General features: G+C 33.7%; 2 protein-coding genes across 2 annotated transcripts; both read left to right on the top strand.

Moving 5' to 3' along the window:
• The first annotated feature begins 2,025 nt into the window (after positions 1-2,025).
• On the top strand, positions 2,026-7,144 carry LOC145043160 (uncharacterized). The gene is made up of 9 exons (XM_078991727.1): positions 2,026-2,224; positions 2,982-3,155; positions 3,585-3,990; positions 4,076-4,329; positions 4,495-4,563; positions 4,652-4,708; positions 5,251-5,303; positions 5,838-5,913; positions 5,984-7,144. Exons 1-9 carry the CDS (start codon positions 2,181-2,183, stop codon positions 6,891-6,893), a joined length of 2,043 nt encoding a protein of 680 aa, XP_078847853.1. The 5' UTR covers positions 2,026-2,180; the 3' UTR covers positions 6,894-7,144.
• A 1,255-nt stretch (positions 7,145-8,399) lies between these two features.
• LOC145038962 (CAP-gly domain linker) lies at positions 8,400-10,951 on the top strand. Its single transcript, XM_078987153.1, has 5 exons — positions 8,400-8,538; positions 8,637-8,799; positions 9,004-9,097; positions 9,239-9,438; positions 9,591-10,951. The coding sequence occupies exons 1-5, from the start codon at positions 8,479-8,481 to the stop codon at positions 9,695-9,697; spliced, it is 624 nt and encodes a 207-aa protein (XP_078843279.1). The 5' UTR covers positions 8,400-8,478; the 3' UTR covers positions 9,698-10,951.
• The last annotated feature ends 322 nt before the right edge of the window (positions 10,952-11,273 follow it).

Below are 11,273 nucleotides of genomic sequence, written 5' to 3'. Positions count from 1 at the left end.
CTCAAAACAATGCCAAATGTTAGCAGGAGTGAATCTGACTTAAGGTTGCTTGGACTGGCTTTTAAAGCAAAAAAATTTCGGGTTGTCACAATATTCAATTTAAGTCATGCGAGCCCTCGGACATTTCCGTTGTCTGGTTCGGGGGTGTGACACCATGCTACTATTAGATCAAGTACATATCAATTATAGTTATGGACTTAGACACCTAATCCAACAAATATTTCACATGTATGTATCTTATGCATCAAGGCAACATTAGGGCTTTTTGTCACGTCTTAATGGGTTCATAAGCAAAGGATACATCTGCATTGATAATGGGTTCATAAGCAAAGAATACATCTGCATTGATAATGGGTTCATAAGCAAAGGATACATCTGCATTGATAAAGTCCATGATTTCATATTTATTCCCAATAGAGCGTACATGATATAAATACAAATACAAGTACATATGATGGGTCGTGGTCCTGGGCTATACCATACAATATACTAACATCCTTCATTGTAGTTTTATCGGACGGATACTTTCGAACGTTCAAGCCAAATATGAAATCCACAAACAAAGATGGTGTAACACACGAGTTCCGATTGTGTTTTTCCATTATTTGAGTAGTGGTATCAAGTCCAAGGAAATATAAAAGTATGAACTGAAGCATGAAGATTAACTACTTAATTCGATGAGATCTTGAATCTGACATTCATTTATGGGGACGTTGGGTGCCCATTTAATGGACATGGCACGTCCAGGCCATGGGCTATTTGTTTTTTTAGGGTTCGTGGGCCATTTAAGTGACATTAACCTGTACAATTTTGTCATTTTCAGCTTCTATCAAGCTTGATGTGTTATGGATAGGGGTGAAATTTGTACGGTACCGATTATTTTTTCTATAAACCGTGTACCATACCAATTATAGTTGGTATACAAAATTTTCTACCATAACCATACCAAGTATATTTGGTACCAATATGTTTGGCTACTAACAATTTTGGTTGGTACAAATTTGTAATGGTATATACGAACTTTTAATCTTTTATTGTAAGATTTAACAAAGACATCGGGTAATTTTGACACTTAGTAAATAAATTAGTTTAAGAAACAAATTAGTTTCATAGCTCTTTTAGCTTACAATAGAATTATATTGAAATAAAGTTAAAGTAACATTTTAATTTTGTGTTTTAACGTGATAACTATTAATTAATGCGATCAAATGACTTATATCATATTTTTAAAATTGCAAAAACTAAACACACTTGTTAATTGGAATATAAGTTAGATTTTGTGTGTGTGTGTGTGTGTGTGTATATATATATATATATAATGAATTGGTTAGTACGGTATTACCATGGTATTCAAACTTTTGTATCATTACCATGCCAAGATTTGCTTAATTGGTACGGTACTACCGATCAAAAATGTTGGCTACCAAACATATTGACTACCAATTTTCTTAGTTCGGTTGGTAACATCTTGGTTGGTTTTCCGTGGTACAATTTTGTCAGTCCTAATTATGGATATTTGAACATTTCATCTATAACATTTACGAGTAATCTATCGAAGAACTAAGCATTATATGATCGGTCATATTGTTAATTTATTCTAACAAATGTTTAATTGTAATTATCACATATGTAATTTTCACACATAAATATCTCAATTAAATACATCACCAAGATCATATGGTTATTTTTAAAACCTCACACTTTTATATTCAATTCAATATATTAATAAAAATAGAATGCAAATAATAATAATAATAATTTATCAATAAAAAAATTTCACGTTCATGTGTCGACTTCCGGATTCCACGTTTTTGCAACTATTTTCACGTGAGGACACATTTGATACGTGGCACTAGCGCTATATCCACAAGTTCCTTTTCACTGCCACGTCATACGGATGAAACTTCCGTTATGTAATGGCCCCACTCTGGTTTTTTAATACACGCGTGGACCCCACTTTTTTGGTTTTCTCTTCCCCGGGACGACAAGAATCGGCGTTGCTTATAACTCTCCACGTTACTCATTCATCATATCTGATATTTCTCTCTTTACACCTGTCTACTTTCTCTCTCTCCAATCGAGTAAGAAATCCGATTTTTTAGGGTTTTGAATTCGATTTGGATCTGGGTTTTGATGCTGTTTTGCTACTACCCAGAGCCAACAAATCTAATCTAACAAAAATGATTCAACGGGTCGTTGACAACCTCCTTGCTGTCACCAAAGAGTTAGTTTCTCCCTCTTTTTCTCTTTCCTTCGATTAAAATTCAATAGTTTTTTTTTTTTTTTTTTTCACTTTTTGGTGCTTTTGTTTGAATCGTAAGTCATAACGTGCCGATTTACATAATCATTTGCTGTATGATCATTCCAATTTGTAAATTCATTTGTTGTTGTCGTGGTGAATTGAGGGTTTAATTACGTACTATAAGAACAAAAGGGATGTTCGTGATCTTGAAAGGAATATCATACGTATGGATTGATCCTTCTATTTTGGAGTTTCTAATTGGGGAAATATTCAGTTTTCACATCTTCAGATATTTCTTAAAGTTATTTTAGGTTAGGGTTCATATATATATATTTTTTCGCTTCCTTTTAGATTGTAGTTTGGAATTTTAGAATATGTAGGCTTAGGATTCAATGATCGGGTATAACGAAAGCCATAGAACATCAGCCTCTTTATGATCCATTCATCTAATAATTGTGCCGTAGGGGACACGTCAAACGTATACTTTACTCTTTAGTATAATACGTCTATTCATGAAGACTTGTACGAAAGTTCTTAAAGACCATTTGTATTGAAATTGAATGCAATCTCACAATCAGAGTATGTACCAAAACTGTAGTTCTTTAAAATTTCTAATAGCAGTGAATTTTGTGTCTTCTAATGTTCAATCACGTATGGTGGCTTTGTATTTTCTCTGGCTTTTCATCTAGTAAACAAATTTTGGGGAAGACATAAATGACAATTTTCTTGTATTCTTCAGGTCTGTGAAAACAATTACTTATGAATCATTGAATAATATTTTGAGGCTGATAAATGGATTATCAGCAATGTTGTTGGCTATATTGCCTGGAAAGACTAACATGCTTGAAGGGATTCATGGTTGGGAGCTCCGACCTGCATTTCGTGGACCCCGCCTCCCTCGTTGGATGGAGAAGTAAGGTTTTCATTTTTATTATTTATTATTTTTTTTAATCTTAACGCATATAAAGTCATTTCATTTTTTCAAATCAATTGTTTGTCATGTTTTGTGTTTCCATACATGTGAAAATCCCTTATTTTGAATTATATGAAGTTATGAACCTTGATTTCAATACTTTTTTATTTTATTTCATAAGTTAGCATCAATCTATTCCCTTTTCCAACTTCATGCTCTTTGACATTAAAGTTAAAATTTTTTAAGTCTAGTACAAAAGAGGAAGATATAAGACAAAATTTCTTAATCCCATAACTTTTTAGTATAATGCCATTTTCACAGATGCTGATTCTTGAATACACTAAATCATTGAATGACTTTGTTATAAGTTATAACTTATAAGTCAACTCTGAAATATTATTGTCTGACATGGGGTCCATTTTCTTGTAGTGGGGTGTCATCCTTTAACCAATTTGTTCATGAACTATCCATGGAATCTGACTCAGCATCAAGTGAAGATTATTCATCTGGAGAAGAAATGGATGATGATGATGATGATTACATCTCTCCTGCATCTCCATCATCACAAAGCTCTCGATTCTCTAGATCAAGCAGCTACACCAAACGTAGAAAAGACTGGCCACACTGGATTCTATCCATATTCATGTGGCTTTTACTTCCTGCAAGGCTAATGATTGGGATCCCAATTTATCTGTATAGCTTAGTTTTCACTAGAGACTCAAAGGGAGCCAATAGAATTGCAGGAAGATTTCAGAATTCAAATGTGCCAGGTGGCAGGAAAGCATTGGATCATGTTGTTGAACTGGCTACTGACAGAAGACGAGGAGTTATAGAGGTTTGTTTGCTTGTGATTTAATGCTAATGAATTATGGAAATGATAATGTTATGTTGATTTGACATGGGTATTTTTGTAATTTTAGGATTTACATCTTGGAATAGAGATTTTTATAGAAACCATATTTGATGGGATTCATAAGATGACAGCTTGTGTTATTTCTCCATGGGAGTCTTTAAGGGTGTTTTTGAGGTGGTCTTCTCCTGATGATCCAAGTGCCTATGTTGCCACTGCTACTCTTGCAAAAGACGATCCTACCCCTACTGAAAGGAAAAGCAGATTGAATAATTCTTTAAATACCGATGGGCGTACATGTGAAGATGTCATTACAGAGCTTGGGTAAGGGTTCTTTTTTGTATGTTTTATTTAAAATTTTCTTTAGAGTGAGATTCTTGTCCAAATTTACCTTTTTGCCCATTAATAGTTATTACAAACTTGGATCACTAGAAGCATCTTTAGTACACTTGAAGTTGAAATTATGGGTGCATAAATTACTCTTTTCAGGTACCCTTATGAAGCTATTAATGTGGTTACTGCTGATGGATATGTTCTTCTTTTGGAACGAATTCCTAGGTAGAAATTAAAGTTGTATTAACTTTCTAAATTTACCCTTTGTTTCCTCAAGTTTACATTGACTAATGATTTTCTCTCTTTGCTATAGACGCGATTCAAAAAAGGTGGTTTATTTACAACATGGAGTCTTTGATTCATCCATGGGGTAAGCTAAGCTTTATCTTTTTACTAAATCTTGGATATGTTAGTAATCTTGAACTAGAAAAGTGTATGTATATATCTTTTTCAACTGCAAAACATATATTATTTATCAATGATTAGATAGAATAACAACTTCAATTTCACAGACAATTAGGCATCCACTCACTGTTGTTCTATATTTTTTTTTTACTAAGAATAGTATGCAATGCATTAGAGGGGCAATTTTTGTGCAAATTCATAGAAATAGGTGAAATTGGGTAAATATTTCAAGGGTTGATGTCATAATTGGGTTACAAACCATTGTTTTAAAAAGAGTATCATCAGAAGGTGAACAATTGTAAATTTTTGCTTACAAAATACCCTTATAAAAATGCTATTGCTTACCTTCTGATGACACTTTTTGTAAAACAATTAAAAAAAAAAAATTAACAGTTTGTTATCCATTTGTGACATTAACCCAAATTTTAGTTTCTTGGGTTTATTTGGATCCTAATTAAATTTACATAAGTCAAAAGGTTGACTGTAGTTTTCTTATATTTGCTTCAGTTGGGTGTCTAATGGAGTTGTTGGGTCTCCAGCTTTTGCAGCTTTTGATCAAGGTTTGTAAATTATAATCTTATTCTTCCACCACCAGCCATATTTATAAAACGCAAACAATTTATATATAATAATAATTATTATTAACTAGGTTGATGCTTTGCATGGGGGACCAAACCTGCATAAAAACAAAAGTCTAGGTGCCAAACTGCCAATATATGAAAGTCCCGTGGCCAAAGTATGAAATCCAAAAAGTCTAGGGACCAAACCTGGGAATATGCAAATTATGTAAATGACCAAAAACATAACTTTAAAATATAGCTAGGGACCAAAATGGCAACTTATAAAATAACAATAATCTAACTTTAAAATTAGGAGGGGTGAAAACTATTCGATCAAATTTACTTGAGGGGAAAAAGTGTAAATAAAAAAAAAAAAATCACTGTTGCACTATTCATTTCTCTTTAGGGGATCAACATAAGAAAGTTTTGTGGCCAAAGTATGAAACCATAAAACTATACCATGCATTTCTCAATTGAAATTAGTATATAGTAATATAATAATAATTATAATTATAATATATGTTCCTCTTTCAGGGTACGATGTTTTTCTGGGTAATTTTCGTGGTCTAGTTTCAAGAGAACATGTGGACAAGAATATATCTTCACGAGAGTAAGTTCCTCTTATATCTTGATATAACAAATAAATAAAAATAAGTTGCTAAACCTCTTGTACTTTACAGGTATTGGCGTTACTCCATCAATGAAAATGGAATCGAAGACATACCCGCAATGATTGAAAAAATCCACCAAGTAAAAACAACCGAATTAGAACACAACAACACACAAGAATTAGAAACCGAACAACCATACAAACTGTGTGCAATCTGCCACAGCTTAGGTGGTGCCGCCATCCTCATGTACCTAATAACCCGCCGGATTGAAGAAAAGCCCCACCACCTCTCTCGACTCATCCTCCTCTCCCCCGCCGGATTCCACCACGACTCGTCATTCCCTTTCACCGCCCTCGAACACCTCCTCTTCTGGTTCTCCCCGATCCTACAACCTCTCGTCCCCGCCTTCTACATCCCCACGCGATTCTTCCGAATGTTACTCAACAAATTAGCACGCGATTTCCACAACTACCCTGCGGTTGGTGGTGTAGTCCAGACCCTTTTTGGGTATTTACTAGGCGGTGATAGCTCAAACTGGGTCGGAGTCATCGGGTTGCCCCATTACAACATGAACGACATGCCAGGTGTCTCGTTTGGAATCGCGCTTCATTTAGCTCAAATGAAGCGGTCGAAAAGGTTTAGGATGTTTGATTATGGAAGTGCTCGGGCGAACATGGCGGTGTATGGGTCGCCGGAGCCGCTCGATTTGGGGGAGTTTTACGGGCTGATTGATGTTCCGGTGGATGTGGTGGCCGGAAGGAAGGATAAGGTGATTCGGCCGTCGATGGTGCGGAAACATTATCGGTTGATGAGAGATGCGGGTGTTGATGTGTCGTATAATGAGTTTGAATATGCTCATTTGGATTTTACGTTTTCTCATCGGGAAGAACTTTTGGGGTATGTGATGTCGCGTTTGAGACTTGTGTCGCAGAATATGAAAAAAGAGATGAGGTTGAAGAAGAAGGATTTGACTTGTTGATGTGTTTGGTGTATAAAATGATAGGTTTTTCCTGAGTGTAAGTTGTAATTTTGTGTTTTGTGTTTTGTGTATATATCGTGTCGAGTTCTTCCTTGGTTTTAGAAGGGGATGGAGATGTGTGTGTGTGTGTGTGTGGGGTTAGTATGTGAATGTTATAGGTCTATATGAAGATAATGTTGGTTATCTCTTATAGTTGATGGTGGTGTATGTTACTCGAGAAATCTAATCTAAGTTTCGTGATACCATAGAAATCTGCTGGGGTATTGTTTTCACTTTATCAATTATTATTTGAGCATTATTGATATTAATTTGAGCATTATTGATATTATTCATCACTATTCATTTACAAAGCTTTTGACAGTTTGTTCAATAGTTGTTCTATCGTAGTTTTGTATTATATGAAGATACTGTCGAACTTGTGTGTGTGTTTTTAATTTATTATGTAAGCTGTTAAATGGGTCAAACTCGTTGTTTTGTTGTTTGCATGGAGCTTGTTGATTCGATAAAAAAATGACGAAGCACGTCCTCTTTCTCTCACACAGGTATAAAAAAATGATGCATATGTACAACTACGTACAATTGATGACCTTACGCTTGTTTAAGAGAAAAAGGGCTAGATAATTAACTTCCCCTTCATGCAACACCCATGAATTAGATGTGTCAATATATGAATTAGGCTTCATGTTTCTTGAAAGAATCAATCGAGCATAATCCATCAAACAAAGTGTATGAAAATAATACTCTTACCAGATAGAAATAAAATATAGTTTCTTGAAATCCGATTTGTAGATAGAAATAAAAAACGAAGAAACTCCAAATATGAAAATAATGAAGAAAAAAGTAGCGGGGTTCAAGATAGCTTCAAACAGAGTCGTTCTTCTCAATTAATGCCTCAAATCGATTTTGGTGTGTGTTGTGTTAGAAAGCTTCTCGAGAGAAACCTACAAATCAATTTTGGAGTGTGTGTTTATGTGTGTGAAGGTAAACAACCGGTTAGCGGGTTGTTTACCTGTTAAATGACAATTTTGACACAGTTAGTCTAAATATCCGGCTTTAATTAGTAAAAAAGAGGCCAAAGGGTAAAACCGACAATTTAAAAAAAAAAACATAAGGATTTTTATGGGATTAGTCCCTTAAAAAACATACTAGTTTTTCAAACCTAGCCCTACATCGATTCTAAGACCGATAGGTATAGCTCCACCACATGGTGCGATGAAGATGACATGACAATGTGGTACACAGTGAACACCATAGTCACTGGGTGTGTGGTTTGCGATAAAGTCCGTGTGCTTATATCCTTCCAATGGCTATTTTTCTCTTTTTTGTTTTTATTTAATTGTTTAAAAAATTATTAAATTGTATATATATCAAAAAATTGTAAAAAAAATGACAAAATTCACCGTGCCACTTCAAAAGTGGATTGGTTTTCAAACCCTTTTTATACACAAACCTAATTCCGGCCCAGATCTACGCTCGTTACTGGGCCTTTCCAAAGCCCAACTTTGGTATTCTAAAAGGCGCGAATAGCTCGATAGCTGTTTACAAAGTTCGGGGAGTTCGAATAACGACATCCAAGACGAAGAAGATGGACGACTCAGGCGCGATTCTCTGTCAACTATCTGCACTAAAGGATATGCTTGATCAGGTTCAATATGAGTCGTTTGTTGGATGTGTTTTTCTCTTCATCTGTAATTGATTATAGATGGTTTTATTGACGTAATTGCTTATTTAATTTATACCTAGGTGAACGATGAAATAGAGGCGAACTTCCAAATCACGAGAGAGATTGAATCAGAAATTGTCAAGTGTTCTGAATTCGAGAGAGCTTTGGCATCTAGAGAGTCGGAGCTGATGAAGACCGCGTACATGCTTCAGTTTGAAATTAAAGGATTGATCGCTGTAAATGGTAAGAAGAGGTTTTCTTTTATGTTTGTATATGTATGTGTTGTGATGTATTTTGAATTACATTTGAGCTAAGTCTATGATCTAATTTTGATTCGATAAACACAAGAAACAAACAAAATGTAATTAAGGAACAAAACAAAAGATTATTTGTTATATTTCTGTGTAAAGAAATACTCTCTGAGGTTTTCCATGCTTCATGTTTTAGATGAATCAAGAGCAACAAGGGAATGCCTAGAGAAGGAGTTGTCTTGTTTAAGAAAGAAGCGAGATGAGACACTTGGAAGAATGAACAACAAAAGGTATTTACTGAATTCATCCCAAATTCTTATTGTGAAATTTCTTTATGAATTCTTTTATACTGAGGAACTTTTATCTGAAAATTCTAGGCACTAACAATGTGTTAGAATCTATTTGAATAATGTCTTGTTTGCTTTATACAGGGAAACATTTAGAACAATGTGTCTAGACTTTCAAAAGGAGATTAGTGAGGATGGAAACTGTAAACTAGGGAAATTATTGTCTGAGAAAGAGTATCTTGAAAATGAGATTCATCTTCTGAGGGGGAAAATTAATTCCTTGCAAACTTCAATGTCAGATTTTATTGATGAGATTCTTGAAGGTATCAATGCACATAATTCAGGTAGTATTATCTTTCTTACAATTTTTTCTTTTTCATAAATAAAATTGTGTTGACTTCGATAATAACTTTGATGGTTGTTGTAGATTTGTATTTATTACAAGGCCTATGATTTGTGTAAAGGTACTCATGTTACAAGTTGTTGTGAAATGCAGCTTTGGTTGTTGAGATAGAGAGTAGTAATCTTGAGAATGACAAATTGGTCAAAGATATAAATGAATTGAAGACTACAATGCTTGTAGCAATGTCACCTTCACCATGAAACGAGGTAAAGTTACTATTGTTTTCTTAGTATTAGTGATGTTACTTATCGATATCTTAAACTTATATGATATACAAATATCAACATAAATATAAAAAACTAGAAGTTTATTATATGTAGAGTAGTTCTATTTGATTGTATACTATCATGCTACACTTGCTTCTTTGCTAACTCCCCGTTTAAAGTTTTCTTGAAATTTAAGAGGTACATGCTTGAAAACTTAATGTACAAATTTGTTATGCACAAACAATTATCTTTCTATAAACAAAAAGTAAAGAATAATCATCGAGAAAATTTATGGAAGGAAATATCAAGAGTAAATTACTGAAATCGTCCCTATGGTTTGGTCAAAATTGCATGTTTGGTCCCTAACTTTTTTTTTTGCACTCGGATACTCCTTGTGGTTTGATTTTGTTGTGTTTTTCGTCCTTATGGTTTGGTCAAAATTGCACGTTTGATCCCTAACTTTATGTATGTAAGGGGCGAAAAATGCAACAAAATCAAACCACAGGGACGATTCGAGTGCAAAAAGAAGTTAGGAACCAAACGTGTAATTTTAACCAAACCATAAGGATGATTTCAGTAATTTAATCCAATATCAATTAAATTCTGTACATAGAAACTTATACTAATAAGGTTGTAAACGAACCAAACGAACACGAATAGGACTTGTTCATGTCCGTTCGTTTAAGTTAACCGAACAAATGAACGAACATGAACGGTTAAACGAACGAATTTTCTTGTTCATGTTCGTTCGTTTAACGAATTACGTTGTTCATGTTCGTTCATTTATGTTAAAAGGAACTTATATAAACATAAATGAAGATATAATAATTAAACATATATGAAGATAAAATGAACTTATATGAACAAACATAAACAAACGTAAACGAACAATATAAACGAACGTTCACGAACATAATTGAACGAACGAGACAATTGTTCATGTTCGTTCGTTTAACTAAATGAACGAGAATTTGTGTTCATGTTCGTTCATTTATTAAATAAACGAACTTCCTGCCAAACAGTTCATGGAACGTCCGGTTCATTTACAGCCCTATATACTAAAAAGTAAAATAAAAAAATAAAAAAATGAGATATGTTATCGTTTCACATTGGTTTCACTTTATTCACTAGAGTTCACGACTTCATGTTTTTTTAACATATTTCAACTTCGGTTTTAATCTTAGTTTATTTTTTTTTCTTTATTCATGTTTCATATCAATAGTTTACAGGCAAGAATTCTAATGGATTTCTAAGGATGTTTTTGGTTTTATTGGTGTGATTATCACATAGTGGTAGACATCTATATATCTGATTTTCTATTAATTGTTTCTATCAATGACTATACATTCTTTTTATTCTTGATTTTCTATATATCTATGTATATGGTAAAGTTATGACATAAAAAAAAATTGTGCATTTATATTTTTTATTTTCTATATATTTGTGTATATGTTAAATTTGTATATGGTGGGTCTCTATTATCTTCTCCAAAGTATTACCGGGTTGTTCATCCATCAAACTTTTTGATAGGTTGGTTGGTTCAAGCTCCTCAAAAACAAGGATCTTTGTC

The sequence above is a fragment of the Lactuca saligna genome, chromosome 4 (assembly GCF_052625555.1).
Source record: "Lactuca saligna cultivar CGN05327 chromosome 4, ASM5262555v1, whole genome shotgun sequence".
Taxonomy (NCBI): Eukaryota; Viridiplantae; Streptophyta; class Magnoliopsida; order Asterales; family Asteraceae; genus Lactuca; species Lactuca saligna.
Note: the sequence above shows the minus strand (reverse complement) of the source record. Positions and strands in the feature narration are given on the sequence as shown.

Excerpts from the sequence above, each read along its gene's own strand:
- LOC145043160 (XM_078991727.1), top strand. The coding sequence starts at position 2,181 with ATGATTCAACGGGTCGTTGACAACCTCCTTGCTGTCACCAAAGA. Across the intron at positions 3,991-4,075 it reads GAAGACGAGGAGTTATAGAG|GATTTACATCTTGGAATAGA; the intron begins GTTTGTTTGCTT and ends TTGTAATTTTAG. Across the intron at positions 4,330-4,494 it reads GATGTCATTACAGAGCTTGG|GTACCCTTATGAAGCTATTA; the intron begins GTAAGGGTTCTT and ends TACTCTTTTCAG.
- LOC145038962 (XM_078987153.1), top strand. The coding sequence starts at position 8,479 with ATGGACGACTCAGGCGCGATTCTCTGTCAACTATCTGCACTAAAGGAT. Across the intron at positions 8,539-8,636 it reads TAAAGGATATGCTTGATCAG|GTGAACGATGAAATAGAGGC; the intron begins GTTCAATATGAG and ends ATTTATACCTAG. Across the intron at positions 9,439-9,590 it reads TATCAATGCACATAATTCAG|CTTTGGTTGTTGAGATAGAG; the intron begins GTAGTATTATCT and ends TGTGAAATGCAG.